A 17,032-nucleotide genomic window follows, 5' to 3' on the forward strand; every position below is an offset into this window, starting at 1 on the left:
ATTAATTGATGTTTTTGCTGAATGTATCTCAGAGAACATGCTTCAGTGTATGGTGTTTACATTCAAACTGGTGTTGCTAGGAAAACATTTCCGTTGATCTGGACTTTACGGAACTGTTTTCCTTTCATCATGAACAGAGCAGTTGTCAGGGACGATCATATTCAACCACTGCGATACAGGTAAGTCACTCCTTTTCTGTTTTCTGCATTTCTGAGTTTTAGTTCTCCTTTATTAATTATTAATATTGAGCCAGCTCCTGTTTCTTCTACATTTTACTGCAATCGGAGCTCAGAGAAGGACTCTGTATGTTTATTTAAAGTAAACTGATCATAAATTAAACAACTTAGTACCAAACATTAGCATTTACTACAAAGTACCTTAAATTTGCTAAGACCTCAGACAATCATGAAATAAATACATTATTGTCTATGTAAAGACCTCAAGCAGTGGTTTGACATGTTTTGCGTAATCTAATTGTTGACAGAGTAGAAACCAGTGGATGGTAGCAAAAATAAATATACACAATCTGCAGTACAATATCTGGAACATTGTTATTGTCCTGCAAAGGGAATGAAAGTAACTTTTCCTTTTTCTTGTTTTCACCTGTGTTGTTTCAGCATTCGGAGAGAAAAATGACATTCAAAAGAATCATCTCATATTGGAAGACAATCTTCAAACTCCCCCGCAAATATAAGTTCCTGGATGATCTGGGAGAAGGTGGCTTTGGAAGGGTGGTGAAATGTTTTGATAAGGAAACCAGGCAGATTGTGGCTATAAAGCTCCCTAAATTCTTGAACGGATCTTCCATGAATGAGGTGAGAAACTGTTTATTTTGATGTTCACAGTTGTAAAAGATATTTTTATAGTCAAAGGTGCAGTAAGGGCCCAGTGCAAAAGAGCAATTCCTTTTACGTAGTGCAGTTAAATAATACCTTAACAGCTAAAGCTATCTACCGACATTACTATCTGAAGATATAGTGATTATTTGTACACTAAGTTTTAAGCACCACAATATGAAGCTCTGCCTTTCAGTGCTCTCCAAGACGTCCAACTTCAAGTTTCCCCTGACTGCACACATGAACACATTAAATAACTGCAAAAAACTAATCATGTCGAACTTGCTTGTGTCTCCAGGCTGCCATGCTGAAACTTTTCAGGGACCTCAACCTTGACAAACACAATATTGTCAAGTGTTTCGGTAGTTGGCAAACCAGACTTGGAAATGCGCTTGTGTTAGAGGTGTTCGATGTAAGCCTAGATGACTTTCAAAAGAGAATATTGATGCCTATGCTTCTGAGTGACATCAGAACCATCATCGAACAGGTATGAACACAGCACCATTAGATGGAAAGTAAAGCACTGAGCACAATGTTAATTTTAGGCTTTGGTACATTCTAACTGACTTCGTACTTTCAGTTGGCCACAGCATTTGACGCGCTGAAGAGGATCGGGGTGATCCACACTGATGTTAAACCCCATAACATAATGATGGAGAATCAACATAGGCGACCTTTCAAAGTCAAGCTGATAGACTTTGGATTGGCCATTCCCATATCAGAAGCCAGCCAGGGCGCGCATCTGCAACCACTCTGTGTGAGGTAAGGTAGCTTGTTTTTATTATTATACTTGACTGAGTTAGTAGTTTACCATTTTTACCATGAAGAAGCAGCTGTGCGCTTCCTCCCTGTAACATGTTCTTTCCATGTGCTCACTTTCCAAAATATAACAATGTAAACATCCTGTGTGATGTTTCTCTTCCACATTTAGGTCTCCAGAAATTATTTTGGGCCGTCCATTTTCTGAGGCAATTGATATGTGGTCCCTGGGCTGTGTGTTGGCCAAGATGATCTGCGGATATCAACTGTTCTCGGGATTATCTGAGTATGAACTAGTGAGTCATCAACTATGGTCAATTTGTCAATTACTTGCATTTCTTCACTTGAGCTTGTGGTTTTTCTTTAGTAAGTACTCCATGTAGGCTACATCCCACATGTATGATGAAAAGTCTAAAGCTGGGAATCAGTTTTTTTTTCAAAAGAAAATAGGGAATGAAAAATTGGTCTTTTGTTCAAACAGATGAAAATGCTCTAAATGTACTATGAGTATGACAGAAGAAAGTAATTTGATGTCAAGTGGTTCTTAGATTGATGGGAGGTCTTAGCATTAGCATGCTGTCAAAAAGAGAATAGAAGCTTTCCAGGATGAACTGATCTACCCTGATATTTTGCTTCCTCTTGCATATTTTGATTTCATGCTGTTTATAATCTCCAGCTAAGGGACATTGTTGAAGTCCTGGGCATGCCAGCGGACCATGTTTTCAATGATGGTCGAAAGACGAAGGATTACTGCAAGAGGACCAGGTTCAACACCTGGAGGCTCAAGGTACCACAACGAACCTTCTCTGACCTTTACAGAAGTTATTTAATCTTTTACCAGAATATTAATACAACATTAATATTGACATTAATACACTTTGAATCTTCTTTTAGACACGTAAGGAATACGGTCGATATAAATTTCCCAGACTCTACGTGTGCCGCAATTTCAAATCTCTGGATGATCTGAAAAACGTAAGTGTCAAGTAACTTTCATTGTCACTATGATTGATTATCTTTCATTATCATGAGGACGACTTGACTGATAGTAGATTTGACTGTTGTTTCCTCAAATAGATGCGTGAGGAGGAAGAGAACAAAGATGAGGCTGTAGAGCGAGAGCACTGTATTGAGCTCCTGAAGGCCATGCTGACAATTGATGCAGATAAGAGGATCACTCCACGTGAAGTCCTCAACCATCCATTCATCACCAAGGACTACACGAAGTAAGTGTCTGTGTATGTGTGTGTATGTGTGTGTGTGTGTGTGTGTGAGATCAGTGCTGTAGGCGGTGCTTTGTTAGTTAGTGATGATTTATAATTTGATCAGTGTCCTGTCATTTTTCCAGGACATCAATGTAACAGTGAGCATGTCTTCTGGTTATAAAACACATCCTTAGTTCGTAGGGAGACATTGCATTGACGACATCAAGACAAAAGTAGGGAAATTACCATTTGTGTGTGTGTTTAGTTCGCAGACGAACCTCAGTGAGACGTCAAGTGATGAAGCCTTGGCTTCTACAAGTGACGAGTTGGCCAACTACACTTCATCTCCCATAATTGGACCATCAGGTGTGATCATGGTTCAGCCTAGCCGACCCGAGAACACACGACTGCTGGAAGATCTGGAGAGCGCAGTTAGGTGAGATTTCTACCTCTGGACTTGACACCCATTTCACAGATGAGAAAATAGTTCAGCTCGTGAGAAATAATAGCAGATCTGACAGGAAGTTTACATGAGTCTTTAAGATGTCATGATAATAACAAGATAATACTCTGTGTCTGCATGTGCATGTGTATGTGCGCGCGCGTGTGTGTGTGTGTGTGTGTGTGTGTGTGTGTGTGTGTGAGATGAGTGCTGTAGGCGGTGCTTTGTTAGTTGGTGATGATTTATAATTTGATCAGTGTCCTGTCATTTTCCAGGACATCAATGTAACAGTGAGCATGTCTTCTGGTTATAAAACTCATCCCTTAGTTCGTAGGGAGACATTGCATTGAAGACATCAAGACAAAAGTAGGGAAATTACCATTTGTGTGTGTGTTTAGTTCGCAGATGAACCTCAGTGAGACCTCAAGTGATGAAGCCTTGGCTTCTACAACTGACGAGTTGGCCAATTACACTTCATCTCCCATAATTGGACCATCAGGTGTGATCATGGTTCAGCCTAGCCGACCCGAGAACACACGGCTGCTGGAAGATCTGGAGAGCGCAGTTAGGTGAGATTTCTACTAGAGCCCGACCAATGAAGGATTTTTAAGGTCTATACCGATACAAATATTTGGTGATTTAAAAATCCGATATTCCGATATATTGGCCGATATATATATATAAAAAAAGAAATCCAGAAACGTGTAACAAAAAATAAACAGATTTCCGTAACATTAGTTATTTGTAGTTATTTATGAGTCCTCACTGAAATAATATGATAATGCAGTTTAGAAATAAACTTGTTTGTTTTATTGTCACAACAGAACAGAGGAACATCAAAATTACTAGCTAAGTCAGTTTCACTCTCGGCTTACACCTAACAGCAGCAAAACTGGACATGGTAGTCACAAATTTTGTCGTAGTTAAGAGAACTGATGGGGATGTTCTTTTGATTGTTAATCAAGCAATGTATTTCTCATGACAATGGCCAACTTACAACGAACACACTTCAACGATGATCGCAGTCATGGATAACTGGTTCGCTCTGCCCGACTCTGGCTGGATCAGCTGGTTGTCGGGTTTGTGGCGTTCTAAACACGAGTGTTGCCAACAGGGACGTTGTAGAGTGTCCTCTGGTGGACAAACTATGCAACGCCAACACTCACAACATGGTTGAAGGGTGTTTCATCCGTGTTTAATTTATTTTTTAAATATTCATTTATCGGCCATTATAAATGCCGATACCGATAGTTTGGAAAATGCCTGATATCGGCCGATAATAAGAAATAATAGCAGATCTGACAGGAAGTTTACATGAGTCTTTAAGATGTCATGGCAATAACAAGATAATACTCTGTGTCTGTATGTGCGTGCGTGTGTGTGTGCATGTTTAGTGTTTCAGCTAGTTTCAGCTTTAAGATGTGACGACAATAGCAGGAATAACATTCTAACTTGTGTGTGTTTAGTGTTCAATCTGGGCTGAACGAGACATCACAGTCCTCAGTGAGCGACACTAAAACTAACACCAAGTCAGCGATATGCGAGGACCCAACCACATGTGGTAAGTAACAGTCACCTTCTCTTGTATCTGAATTGTTGTGCATTATGGAGTATGGCTGAGGTTTTTAATTATTTGATTTTCAGGAGACATCGGGGCAAAGACGACAAGGGAGATGAAGAACTGGTTCCAATGCCTCTTCTCTTGGATGAAGAAGACCTTTAGCTGGCGTGTTGGCCGTGTTGATGAGGATTAGGGAAGTATGAAATGAGGTTCTGTGTAGGGGTTATAGCATGATTTTCTGTTCTTCTGGGGAGTTGAGTTGTCTGTCTGGGTTTCCTCCGTGTGCTCCGGTTTCCCCAAATACTTAATAGTATTTAAAAAAAATAGTAGTGGGTCAGTGACCTTCTGTGTAGGGTTTTATAGCATGATTTTCTGTTCTTCCGGGGAGTTGAGTTGTCTGTCTGGGTTTCCTCCGTGTGCTCCGGTTTCCCCAAATACTTAATAGTATTTAAAAAAATAGTAGCGGGTCAGTGACCTTCTGTGTAGGGTTTTATAGCGCGATTTTCTGTTCTTCCGGGGAGTTGAGTTGTCTGTCTGGGTTTTCTCTGTGTGCTCCGGTTTCCCCAAATACTTAAAAGTATTTTTTTAAAAATAGTAGTGGGTCAGTGACCTTCTGTGTAGGGTTTTATAGCATGATTTTCTGTTCTTCCGGGGAGTTGAGTTGTCAGTCTGGGTTTCCTCAGGGTGCCCCGGTTTCCCCAAATACTTAATAGTATTTAAAAAAAATAGTAGTGGGTCAGTGACCTTCTGTGTAGGGTTTTATAGCATGATTTTCTGTTCTTCTGGGGAGTTGAGTTGTCTGTCTGGGTTTTCTCCGTGTGCTCCGGTTTCCCCAAATACTTAAAAGTATTTTTTTAAAAATAGTAGTGGGTCAGTGACCTTCTGTGTAGGGTTTTATAGCATGATTTTCTGTTCTTCCGGGGAGTTGAGTTGTCAGTCTGGGTTTCCTCAGGGTGCCCCGGTTTCCCCAAATACTTAATAGTATTTAAAAAAAATAGTAGTGGGTCAGTGACCTTCTGTGTAGGGTTTTATAGCGCGATTTTCTGTTCTTCCGGGGAGTTGAGTTGTTTGTCTGGGTTTCCTCCGTGTGCTCCCGTTTCCCCAAATACTTAATAGTATTTTAAAAAAATAGTAGCGGGTCAGTGACCTTCTGTGTAGGGTTTTATAGCGCGATTTTCTGTTCTTCTTGGGAGTTGAGTTGTCTGTCTGGGTTTTCTCCGTGTGCTCCGGTTTCCCCAAATACTTAAAAGTATTTTTTTAAAATATAGTAGTGGGTCAGTGACCTTCTGTGTAGGGTTTTATAGCGCGATTTTCTGTTCTTCTGGGGAGTTGAGTTGTCTGTCTGGGTTTTCTCCGTGTGCTCCGGTTTCCCCAAATACTTAAAAGTATTTTTTTAAAAATAGTAGTGGGTCAGTGACCTTCTGTGTAGGGTTTTATAGCATGATTTTCTGTTCTTCCGGGGAGTTGAGTTGTCAGTCTGGGTTTCCTCAGGGTGCCCCGGTTTCCCCAAATACTTAATAGTATTTAAAAAAAATAGTAGTGGGTCAGTGACCTTCTGTGTAGGGTTTTATAGCGCGATTTTCTGTTCTTCTGGGGAGTTGAGTTGTTTGTCTGGGTTTCCTCCGTGTGCTCCCGTTTCCCCAAATACTTAATAGTATTTTAAAAAAATAGTAGCGGGTCAGTGACCTTCTGTGTAGGGTTTTATAGCATGATTTTCTGTTCTTCCGGGGAGTTGAGTTGTCTGTCTGGGTTTCCTCAGGGTGCCCCGGTTTCCCCAAATACTTAAAAGTATTTTTTAAAATATAGTAATGGGTCACTGATCTTCTGTGTAGGGTTTTATAGCGGGATTTTCTGTTCTTCCGGGGAGTTGAGTTGTCTGTCTGGGTTTCCTCAGGGTGCCCCGGTTTCCCCAAATACTTAATAGTATTTAAAAAAAATTGTAGTGGGTCAGTGACCTTCTGTGTAGGGTTTTATAGCGCGATTTTCTTTTCTTCCGGGGAGTTGTGCTATGAAATCCCTCATAGATCTTCGAGGGCTGCATGGTGGCTCAATTCACATACTTCTACATGAAGTAAAAAATTCTCATCACAGTGGCCTCACAGCAGAAGGTGTGGCTTTCTCGGCCCTCTTTCTGTCTTTTTTTCCCCGTGTCTGTCTGGGTTTCCTCTGGGTGCTCCGGTTTCCCGATACACTTACAAGTATTTAAAAAAATGTTTGGAGTACGGCTGAGGTATTTGATGTCATTTGATTTTCAGGAGACATCGGGACAAAGAAGACGAGGGAGAAGAAGAAGAACTGGTTCCAACGCATCTCCTCTTGGATGAAGAAGACCTTTAGCTGGCATGTTGGCTGTGTTGATGAGGATCAGGGAAGTATGAAGTGAAGTTCTGTGTAGGGTTTTATAGCGGGATTTTCTGTTCTCCCGGGGAGTTGAGTTGTCTCTCTGGGTTTCCTCCTGGTGCTCCGGTTTCCCCAAATACTTAAAAGTATTTAAAAAAACAAATTTGTGGGTTAGTGACCTTCTGTGTAGGGTTTTATAGCATAATTTTCTGTTCTTCCGGGGAGTTGTGCTATGAAATCCCGCATACATGGTGGCTCAGTGGTTAAAGGAATAGTTCACTCTAGAACAAAATCAACTCACCCTCATGCTGATGAGAAGTCCGGTGTAGTTTCTTATTCCTCAAAGTGCAGCTGGAGACCCTCGGGGGTACCCTCCTGCAGCAAAATATTCCTCCACACTGCTCGCCTGCTGTAATCCAAGTGTCCTGAAGTGGCGACATCCAGAGTTTACTCGAAACAACGTCAGTACATTTTCTATCCTAAACAGTCACTATACTATATTTGCCTGGAGGCACGCTCCCACGCGCACACGAGTCTCCCTCACAGCCGTTTGCACTACGGAAGCCGCGCCAGACAAGATCAACAGAACTCGCGATAGATACACACCAGTATTTACATCCTGAAACTGTGAGTTTCAAAGTTTCAAATCACTAGTGCACGCAGATCCCTCTTGTGTTTGTGTATCGCTCGGTCGCTCACAGCAGGATGTAAATACCGGTGTGTATCTATCGCGAGTACTCGTTGATCATGTCTGGCGCGGCTTCCGTAGTGCAAACGGCTGTGAGGGAGACTCGTGTGCGCGTGCCTCCAGGCAAATATAGTATAGTGACTGTTTAGGCTCGAAAATGTACTAAATGACGTTGTTTCGAGTAAACTCTGGATGTCGCCACTTAAGGACACTTGGATTGCAGCGGAAGAGCAGTATGGAGGAATATTGCAAAGTTTTTGTGTAGTTTTATGGACCTTTTCGTCTCGGACACCATTTATGCCCGTTATATGGAGGGTACCCCCGCGGGTCTCCAGCTCAATTTGAGGAATAAGAAACTCTTTCAGTCTTTCTCCTCCTCCTCCTCTTTCTCCTCCTCTCCTCCTCCTCTCCTCTCATTTAGGCTCCCTTCTGATGGACCACTGGCTTCTGAGACCATCTACCGCTCCTGGCTCCTGCTGCCTCACAAATTGATGCATATGGATCGTCATACCCTGAGCTCCGCTGGATCATTGCACTCCTCTCTCCTTATATCTGTATTTCTGTAAAATTGTATGCCTCTTCATGCTGATGTTTTCTCTTTTACTGATAATTATTTTGTGTCTTCCAGGTTAGCACAGTGGAGAGGAGGTCGTGTGTCGTTTTTTCCCCCTGTTAAAAGGGTTTTTTCCTCACGATTTCCTCAAGATTGTAAAGCCCATTGGGGTCAATGTGATTGTGATTTTGGACCATTTGATTTGATTTGATTTGAACACTGCGGCATCTCGGTCGCACTTTATTGTAAAGTACACTAATAAGATGTAATAAGCAGGGCTGTCAATATAATGCGTTAATTTAGATTAACTAATTATAGAAAAAACAACGGGTTAAATAACACAGATTAATCGCGCTCGTGATGCCTGACCAGCAGCTTTGTAAACACGATGGAGGCAGATGACTACTCCACTCCTGCTGGAGTTTCTAATTGTAAACTTTGTTGAATCGACGCCATACCCACAGCGTAGTCTGACATGCACCCACCCCCCCACCCCCCCGGAAATGTAACTGCGGACCGAAAGGAATGTGATTGGTTCGCTTGGGAGCATCGCATTTTCCGACTTCTGACGGTGCTTAGCAGCAGGCTGAATCTGATGTAACTCCCAAATTTCTGGCAGATGTTGGCAGTTAGGGACCAAGGGTACTGTCAATGAGGCTAATGTTTTGGTGCGGGAAGTTGAAAATTATGTTTTGCGATTTTGAGTTGATGAGTTGAAGAAATTTTTGTGCAATCCAACATTAGATGTTGTTGAGTTAAAAACAGCAGCTAGGCTTTTTTGGTCATCAGGTCTCAGTGGAAGGTATATTTGTGTCGCTTGCATAGCAATGAAAAGAAACGTTGAAAAGTGACATTGGATGATATGGCATATAGACTGAAAATAAAATCGGACAATGTACGGCTTATTACATCTTATTAGTGTACTCTAAAATAAAGTGCTGTTCTTTCTGTACATGCGACATCTATTGCACGTCTGTCCGTCCTGGAAGAGGGATCCCTCCTCTGTGGCTCTTCCTGAGGTTTCTTCCATCGTCTTTTTTCTTCCCTGTTAAAAGGGTCTTTTTTTCAACAACATGGCAACTTTTTCCTCACTCGAATCGAGGGTCTAAGGACAGAGGATGTTGCTCACTGTACAGACTGTAAAGCCCATTGAGGCAATGTGATTGTGATTTTGGTCTATATAAATAAAATTTGGTTGGATTTGATTTGATTTGATTCTTAAATATCTATTAACTGTTCTGGAAAAACTTCAATATATCAATAAACAATCAGACTGAATTTTACTCTTGAACTGTCTCATGACTTTTATAAGGCTAAGTACTAGTATTCAGCATTTCCTCAGTGTTGGTCCCATCTTCAGTATGTAAAGCTGAACCATTTTGATATTAATACAATAAAATGATTATTGTTATTATATATTATTTGAGATTTACACCACTTCTCTCAGCACCGAGCAGGGTAACTATGTACCACTGCTTTAGAAATACATTTATGGCTCTATCTTACACTCCGCGCAAAGATCACTGCTAGTGTCATTGCTAATGACCCCTATTCATCTGAATGATGGCTTGCCTGATCAGCGGACTGAGATCTGTGCATCATATCGCGCACACAGAGATGCACCGCAGCGCTTTTCATCCTGCAGTTAAATAGAGCATTTTGCTTATATACAGTCAGAGTTGTTGTCATCATTTTAGTGTGTTTACATGATTGACAACAAGTGGTTTGATGCCCTGTAGCAGCCATTTTGTAAAATGCATTTTTCCAGTATAATCACTTGTGTTTTTTCGAACAACTTTCCTTATGTTGATACAGTTTTAATAAAGATAAAAAAAGGTGTGTTCATAGATTCATGAGTCCAAAAGTGGATGTTTCTGTATATTGACCCATCTTCAGAGGGAGGAGGACTGATTCTTTCCTCTGAACAGCCCCATGCATTTTAAAATCCCCCTTACTCTACCATGATGCTCAATAACAGCAACATTTCGTCTCCTTGAAAATACATAAATACATATCTGTGGAATACTATTCATGTCCTCTGCACAACACTTCCCATTTTCATATCCCATTATAACCTGAAACATTTCACGTTATTACAATATGTTTTATGACATTATAACCTGAAACTTGAAAAATGTAACAGATTTTGCTTTTCTCTAGCACACAAACTAGTGCAGCAAGAATATGGGCAAAATCCACTTTTCGTATGAAGGATCACTGAATAAAAGGTGAAAAAAACTGAACTTGATACAGGCCGTATGGTAATCTATACATACTGTACATTCACACGCATTTGTGAAAAGGACAATATCAGTATTTAAGAGTTTTTTGTTTGTTTGTTTGTTTGTTTCGGCTTCTGTGTTGTCAGTGAATGTGTATATGAGCTGAACGGTTGTTGCAGTGCTTAGTGGGTCAAAGCTAGGTGCAGGCTGTGAGGACCCCGTGATCTGATATTTATAGTGGGTGAGATATAAATAGCTGCAGCATGTGCGGGTACTGAGAGGCATACTGGCTCGACTGTTGTAAAAACCACCCGAAGGCGCACAGCCATTTGACTGAAGGTAAACACCAGACAATAAATGAATAATGCATCCAGAGAAATATTGAGTTTGCTGTATAGACAACCTGTTGGACTTGAACCTGTGGCTTGTAGCTGTTGAATTGAACAGGTCACTTGTGATTCTGTTAAGGTGTCTTGTCGTGGTCTAAGTATAGTATTGTCTAGTTTCATATTTAAAAAATGCTCTCAATCAGTCATATATGCAGCAGGAATCTTCATGCAAAGTTTTTCAAGCCACATTGAGATAAATAATGTAAAATTATCTGCAGGAGATCTACTATCATGAGGAAAGTTAAGAGGTTATGGGCAAAAAAAACCCCCCAAAAAACTGAAACACTTTTTGGATCTTATTTTGACATCTTATTCAACAATCGCATGCTTAGCTGTACTTTGCTCTAGTTCACTTTTCCATCAGGGGAAACACTTGTTGTGTAAGTTCTCAGTTACCAGATTTAACGGTCTTGTTTACCGGCTGTTTCTCCCCAGAGCAACACCTTCTTTGCACTGACCCTGTCTGGACTGACAGATGAACACAGAGACAGAGGATGATTTCTATCAATCGGAGGACGACTTGGATGAAGATGAGGCGACGCAATATATAATTGAACAAAGTCTGATTCAATATAGAAAGCTCAAAGGATTGAATCCGAGGTTAATCTCTAACCCCCCCAGTGTGAAATCTCTGTTTCTGTACAGTATGTGTCTCTTGATCATTTGAATCCTTTTTATTTGTTGCAATAGCGATCTGAAACTCAGTGACGACCCTGATGAGATTTTCAAAGCAATCAAGGAGGGTACGCTGATATGAATCTTTAACCTGTCAAAGCTGATAGAGGTCATGATGAAATGCTTTGATATAATGTCTTCTTCATATTTAGGTGATGAGGAGGCACTAAACAAGATGGTAGTACATCCAGAGACCGTGTCCAGAGTTGATGAACGAGGATGGATCCCGCTGCACGAGGCTGCAGCGCATCAGAATAAAAAAATACTTGAGATTGTCTTCTCAGGTTATTAAAGGAAAAGTTTGCACAAAATGAAAATTGAATTATCTACTCACCCTCATGCTGATGGAAAGTCGGTTGAAGTTTTTATAGTCCACAGAGCATTTCTGGAGCTTCACAGCAAAACAGCGTGGCAGCATTCTCCTAAACAACTGAAGTAGATGGGGACTTGTTTTAAACTGAAAGAACTGAAAAAAAAAAATTGTCTCCATACAGCTTGTCCGGTGTAATCCAAGTCTCCGGAAGCCGTGGGAGATTCCAATTTGATTTGAATTTCTAAAAAAAAAAGTTATTTATACATTTTCTAAATCCAAAACTGTCACTGTAGCTGCTCAGCTAAAAGAGTTAGCACGCACCCCATCTGCACAAGCTCGAGCGTACATGGAGGGTGTAAATAAAAAAAATTCAATTTGGGATCTCGGGGCTCCCAGCAACTTGGATCATGCTGAATGAGCTGTATGGAGCCAACGCTGTAACACTGTTTTGCTCTGAAACTCCAAAAATGACTATGAGACTTCCCCTGACTTTCCGTCAGCATGAGGGTGAGTAAATAATTTACTTTACTTTTTGACAACTTGCATTGTTGGGTCAACTTATCCTTTAAAATGTTGATTGGTTGTTTTGCGTTTGGCTTCCAGCATCACCCCCTGGTGCGTCCCAGTGTCGAACACTAAAGGGTGAGACGCCACTGTTTCTGGCTGTGGTTCATGGACTCAGAGAGAACGCCACATTCCTGTTACAGAACGGTTGTAGCCCGGATCTCCAGAATGATGAGCAGGATTCTCCGTTAGTGGCAGGTATGTGACACCTGAATTTAAACCTCATTTGACAGACCTAAAGATATGTACTGATATTTAAATTCTTCTCTCTCCTACTCTCAGCTATTCTGAATGACCAGTATGACTTGGCCACGCTATTGCTCCGCTATAACGCCAAAGTAGACCAAACAGGACCGCTGAACCGAACGGCTCTACATGAGTCTGCCTTCTTAGGCCTGGAGAACTTTGTGTATCTGCTCCTAGAGTCTGGTGCCAACCCGAATGCGTGTGACATCAAGAAGAAAACTCCGCTGGCTCTGGCTGCACAAAATGGACATCTGAATGTAGTGGAGGTCCTGTTACAAAAAGGTAATCATAACAATACATTTATTTATTTATAAAGCACCTTTCAGGAACTTATGTCAGCTGGTAGGAATGGGAGCGAACCGATCTATTTACATGCTGGTAAAGACCTGACCCAGCACCTGTATTAAAGGAGACATATTATGCTCTTTTTTGGGTTCATCATTTTATTTTGGGTTACTACTAGAATAGGTTTAAATGCCTTAAATCTCTGTTTTAGCTCCTGTCTCTTTAAGGCTTTAAGGCCACTCCCAAATACACAGTCCGAACTGATTGGTCAGCAAACGGTATCAAAAACATACCCAGCCTAGACAGTAAAAAATCTCAGTTGATGAGGCATAATTATCAACTATAACCGAGTAGCCTAGTAGATGATTAAAACATCCATTTATATACAAGACTGTGTGGATGCCTTAGTTGTAGAACAGATTAATCTTTCCATACTGGTTATACTGTCTATCAAAGTATCTGTATTCATTTTGTAGGAGCCAATGTGTGGTGTGAATCAGAGTCAGGCTCAATCTTGTTTGAAGCAGCAGCATCAGGAAACCCTGACATAATCTCCATGCTGCTGGACCACGGAGCAGATCCCAACCAACCTCTTTACAGCGGGCACCTGCCGATTCACCGTGTGGCCTACCATGGGCACATACTGTGAGAGATGTTTATGTTACAGAATCTAGAAAATGTTGTTTGAACTTTGAACCAATATCATGTTCTTAACGAGGACTCCTCTTTGACAGGGCTCTGGAGCACCTCATCCCAGTGACGAAGCTAGATGCTGTGAAGGAAAGTGGGATGAGCCCTCTCCATTCTGCAGCCGCCGGCGGACATGCCCATTGTGTGGAGATGCTGCTCAAAGCTGACTATGATCCAAACTTCATGTTGCACCCAAGGGTGCGCCGCAGCTATGATGATGAGCGCAAGTCGGCCCTCTTCTTTGCTGTCTCCAACAATGATCTTCAGTGCACACGCTTGCTGTTAGAGGCTGGGGCAATGGTGAACCAGGATCCGATCAACTGTTTGCAGGTGGCTCTTAGACAGGGCAACTATGAGCTGATCAACACACTGCTGAAGTCTGGGGCAAATGTAAACTACTACTCCCGTGTCAACAGCACTCACTTCCCATCAGCGCTCCAGTACGCCTTGAAAGATGAGGTCATGCTGAGGATGATACTTAACCATGGATACGATGTTAAGCGTTGCTTTGACTGTCCTTATGGTGACAGTTCCCATGACTACGCTCCCTGGACGACTTCAGTCATCAAAGACATGGTGGTAAGGCAAAGCTGGTCTGAGATGTGAACGAATTCCTCAGGGGAGCCGGTGGAGTGGAGGTTTCTCTTTCACTGTGTCTTTGTTTGTCTCCTTCTAGTTCTGTGAGGTGATAACAGTGGCCTGGCTAAAGCACTTATCTGCTCAGGTGGTGCGCATCATGCTCGACTACACCGACCACGTCTCCTTCTGCACCAAACTTAAGGAAACCTTGATGGAGCAGAAACAGTGGCCGGAGATCTGCCAGATTCAAAGTGAGAACTGCCATGATCCTGTTATAGTTATTTTTTTACCTGTCAGGAAAAGAGTATTGATGACTTCAATGTATATTTGTGCAAACCATGTTGAAGTTTACATTTCTTTGTGTTGCAACTTTACGTTTCTTATGGGTAGATTTTCAGTTTTTAATGCCGTGTCTATGTCCTGGTTAGGTGTAGGCACAAAAACCACTTGGTTACGGTTAGGAAAAGATCATGTTTTGGCTTTGGATAGAAGTTTGGTCAGCAGAAACTCGGCTGGAAATGCCCCGGCTGGAAATGCCCCGAGGTCTACTTAAAAATTCCCGGTGGTGTGATGGTTCAGAATGTTTAAACGTCATTGGGGCCCTCATCAAAAATGTGTTTTGACACACAGATGTCAAAACACAGTCTTGCGGTCACTGGCTTGTTAACCTTCATGCTTGGCAGCCCTCTCGCCTTTAATTCCACCACAATCCCCTCATCCCCTCAGTCAGATCATAAACATGTAATGTGCACGTGATATGACACGTTGGTATGTAGCCTATGAGACATTCAAATGGAACGTGTCAGTGGTTTGCAGAAATGTCACCCGCCAAAATGTTATTTTATTTGACTGGGCTGGCATCCATCGACTAAACTGACTTCATTTTCTCTTAGGAAACGCACGGAGTCTGAAGCACCTGTGTCGGCTGCAGATAAGGGAGCATCTCAGTCGCCTGCGCTTGAGAGCCCCGGTTTTTATCAGCTTCCTTCCTCTACCTCCCAGGCTGAAAGATTACCTACGCTTCAAGGAGTTTGATGTCTACGGCAGAGGCAGCATTGTTGACCCACAGTGAAAACACAAACAGATACCACTATCACAGAGGGACATTAATTGTCAGTACTGTTACTATCCAGTAGTCAGTAGTTATCTGTTTGCCTTGATATTGTGTATTTTGAAAAGTACTGGTAGTTTTCCAAGGACATGTTTCATTAACTTTATGCTTTGTAATTTTATTTGTACAAAACTGTCTTCTTTTCAGCTCTTAATTTTAATATTTACAGTGACATGGTATTGCCTTGTGTAAAGATTTGCTCTTTCTTTTTGCAAATAGATCACAACAAAACATTTTGACAAAACTGCAAATAATGTATTCTTAGTATTACAACTATTATTTTCACACTCAGACTTACAATTTTCTAATGTGAATACAGAAATGTGCAAAAAAGCATAAAGCCAGTATCCAATTAAAATTAATACAATGTGATCAAAAACATCTCATATTTCTTGAGTCTTTCTTGTGCGATGAAGAATCCCTGCCTCTTTGTCATCACCTGGTGGTAGATTGAAGTCTTACATGAGTGAGGTTGGTCTGGTGGTTGCACCAACCTTCAAGGGTGTACGGTAAGTGTGCACATCAGTGGCAACATACTACCCATCTCAGTGTGTAGGGGTCGCCTGTGTGAAAAGCTGTTACAAAACGTAAAAGTTATGCATCGTGGTACAAAAATAAGATGATGTAGAGTAAGCTTATTAAGTCAAGTCAGGTCATTCATAGCCTCAATATTCCTACATATTTTGCTGCATCCTAGAACTTACTCTTCTTGTGTATTGTAACATCTGAGCACTACTTTAGTTTAATTTTAGCATAATTAAAAAAATGAACACAAAAATAACAAAGATAACAAATGATATTCAGCGCAGGGAGATGCCGAAAACACACTGGGTTTACTTGAAGCCTCCAACTACAGAAAATAATATAACTACATCAAAGTGATGGCCTACTTACTGATAGTGTGTGTTTGCATGTGCACGTGTGAGCATGTGCGTGTGTGTTTGTGAGGGGCATATTGGTTTATAGACCTGTATTGACTGCTGTGCACTAGCAATAATAAATGCAACTATATGAGTGACATAAATAGAACGTGGACAACAATACACGGGGGAAAGCAGGTATAAAACAGCAGTTAAATGGTGTTATGAGAAAATGTATCATTACCTTATGAACTTGTGTACGTTTCGATCTGACCTGAAGCAAGTTGGTTTTCTCGATATGTTTCATTTGTGTATGAGAAACTTGCTTTGCTGCGTGGGGTGACGGATGAACATTACATCCTCAGGACACTTATCAGCTCAAAGCAGGTGTTGTGATTGTGCTCAAATGCCATCTAATAGTCCACCCTTGCTCCCTTTCTGATATTTTACATCCACAAATGCACAAATGCATCACTGTTCTGTGCCTCTTTATCAGACACTCCCGTAAACTCGTTTTTTCTGTGTTATTGTTCTATTAAATAATAGAAAAGACAGCCTTCTGTTGATTCACCGTTTATTTGTTCTCTTCTCTACAAGGAAATACAATCATTTCCACCACAATAAGCATGTTTTGAACATTTTTTACAATATGACAGAAATAGGGATACATTTGATACACACCGATCAGACAAAACATTATGACCACCTGCCTAA

The 17,032-nt window shown here is 41.3% G+C and overlaps 2 protein-coding genes across 2 annotated transcripts; both read left to right on the forward strand.

Annotated features, from left to right (window-relative positions):
• The first annotated feature begins 84 nt into the window (after positions 1-84).
• LOC311265466 (homeodomain-interacting protein kinase 2-like) lies at positions 85-6,194 on the forward strand. The gene is made up of 12 exons (XM_084367144.1): positions 85-179; positions 618-815; positions 1,135-1,323; positions 1,417-1,598; positions 1,768-1,891; positions 2,272-2,382; positions 2,490-2,570; positions 2,673-2,821; positions 3,066-3,236; positions 3,641-3,811; positions 4,709-4,803; positions 4,887-6,194. The coding sequence occupies exons 2-12, from the start codon at positions 633-635 to the stop codon at positions 4,994-4,996; spliced, it is 1,566 nt and encodes a 521-aa protein (XP_084223270.1). The 5' UTR covers positions 85-179; positions 618-632; the 3' UTR covers positions 4,997-6,194.
• Positions 6,195-10,853: 4,659 nt separating this feature from the next.
• Positions 10,854-15,802, forward strand: asb14b (ankyrin repeat and SOCS box containing 14b). Its single transcript, XM_084366471.1, has 10 exons — positions 10,854-10,945; positions 11,431-11,595; positions 11,686-11,738; positions 11,823-11,954; positions 12,587-12,745; positions 12,830-13,075; positions 13,555-13,723; positions 13,813-14,347; positions 14,445-14,598; positions 15,241-15,802. The coding sequence occupies exons 2-10, from the start codon at positions 11,471-11,473 to the stop codon at positions 15,417-15,419; spliced, it is 1,752 nt and encodes a 583-aa protein (XP_084222597.1). The 5' UTR covers positions 10,854-10,945; positions 11,431-11,470; the 3' UTR covers positions 15,420-15,802.
• The last annotated feature ends 1,230 nt before the right edge of the window (positions 15,803-17,032 follow it).

The sequence above is a fragment of the Pagrus pagrus genome (assembly GCF_965226575.1).
Source record: "Pagrus pagrus genome assembly, chromosome: 11".
NCBI lineage: Eukaryota > Metazoa > Chordata > Actinopteri > Spariformes > Sparidae > Pagrus > Pagrus pagrus.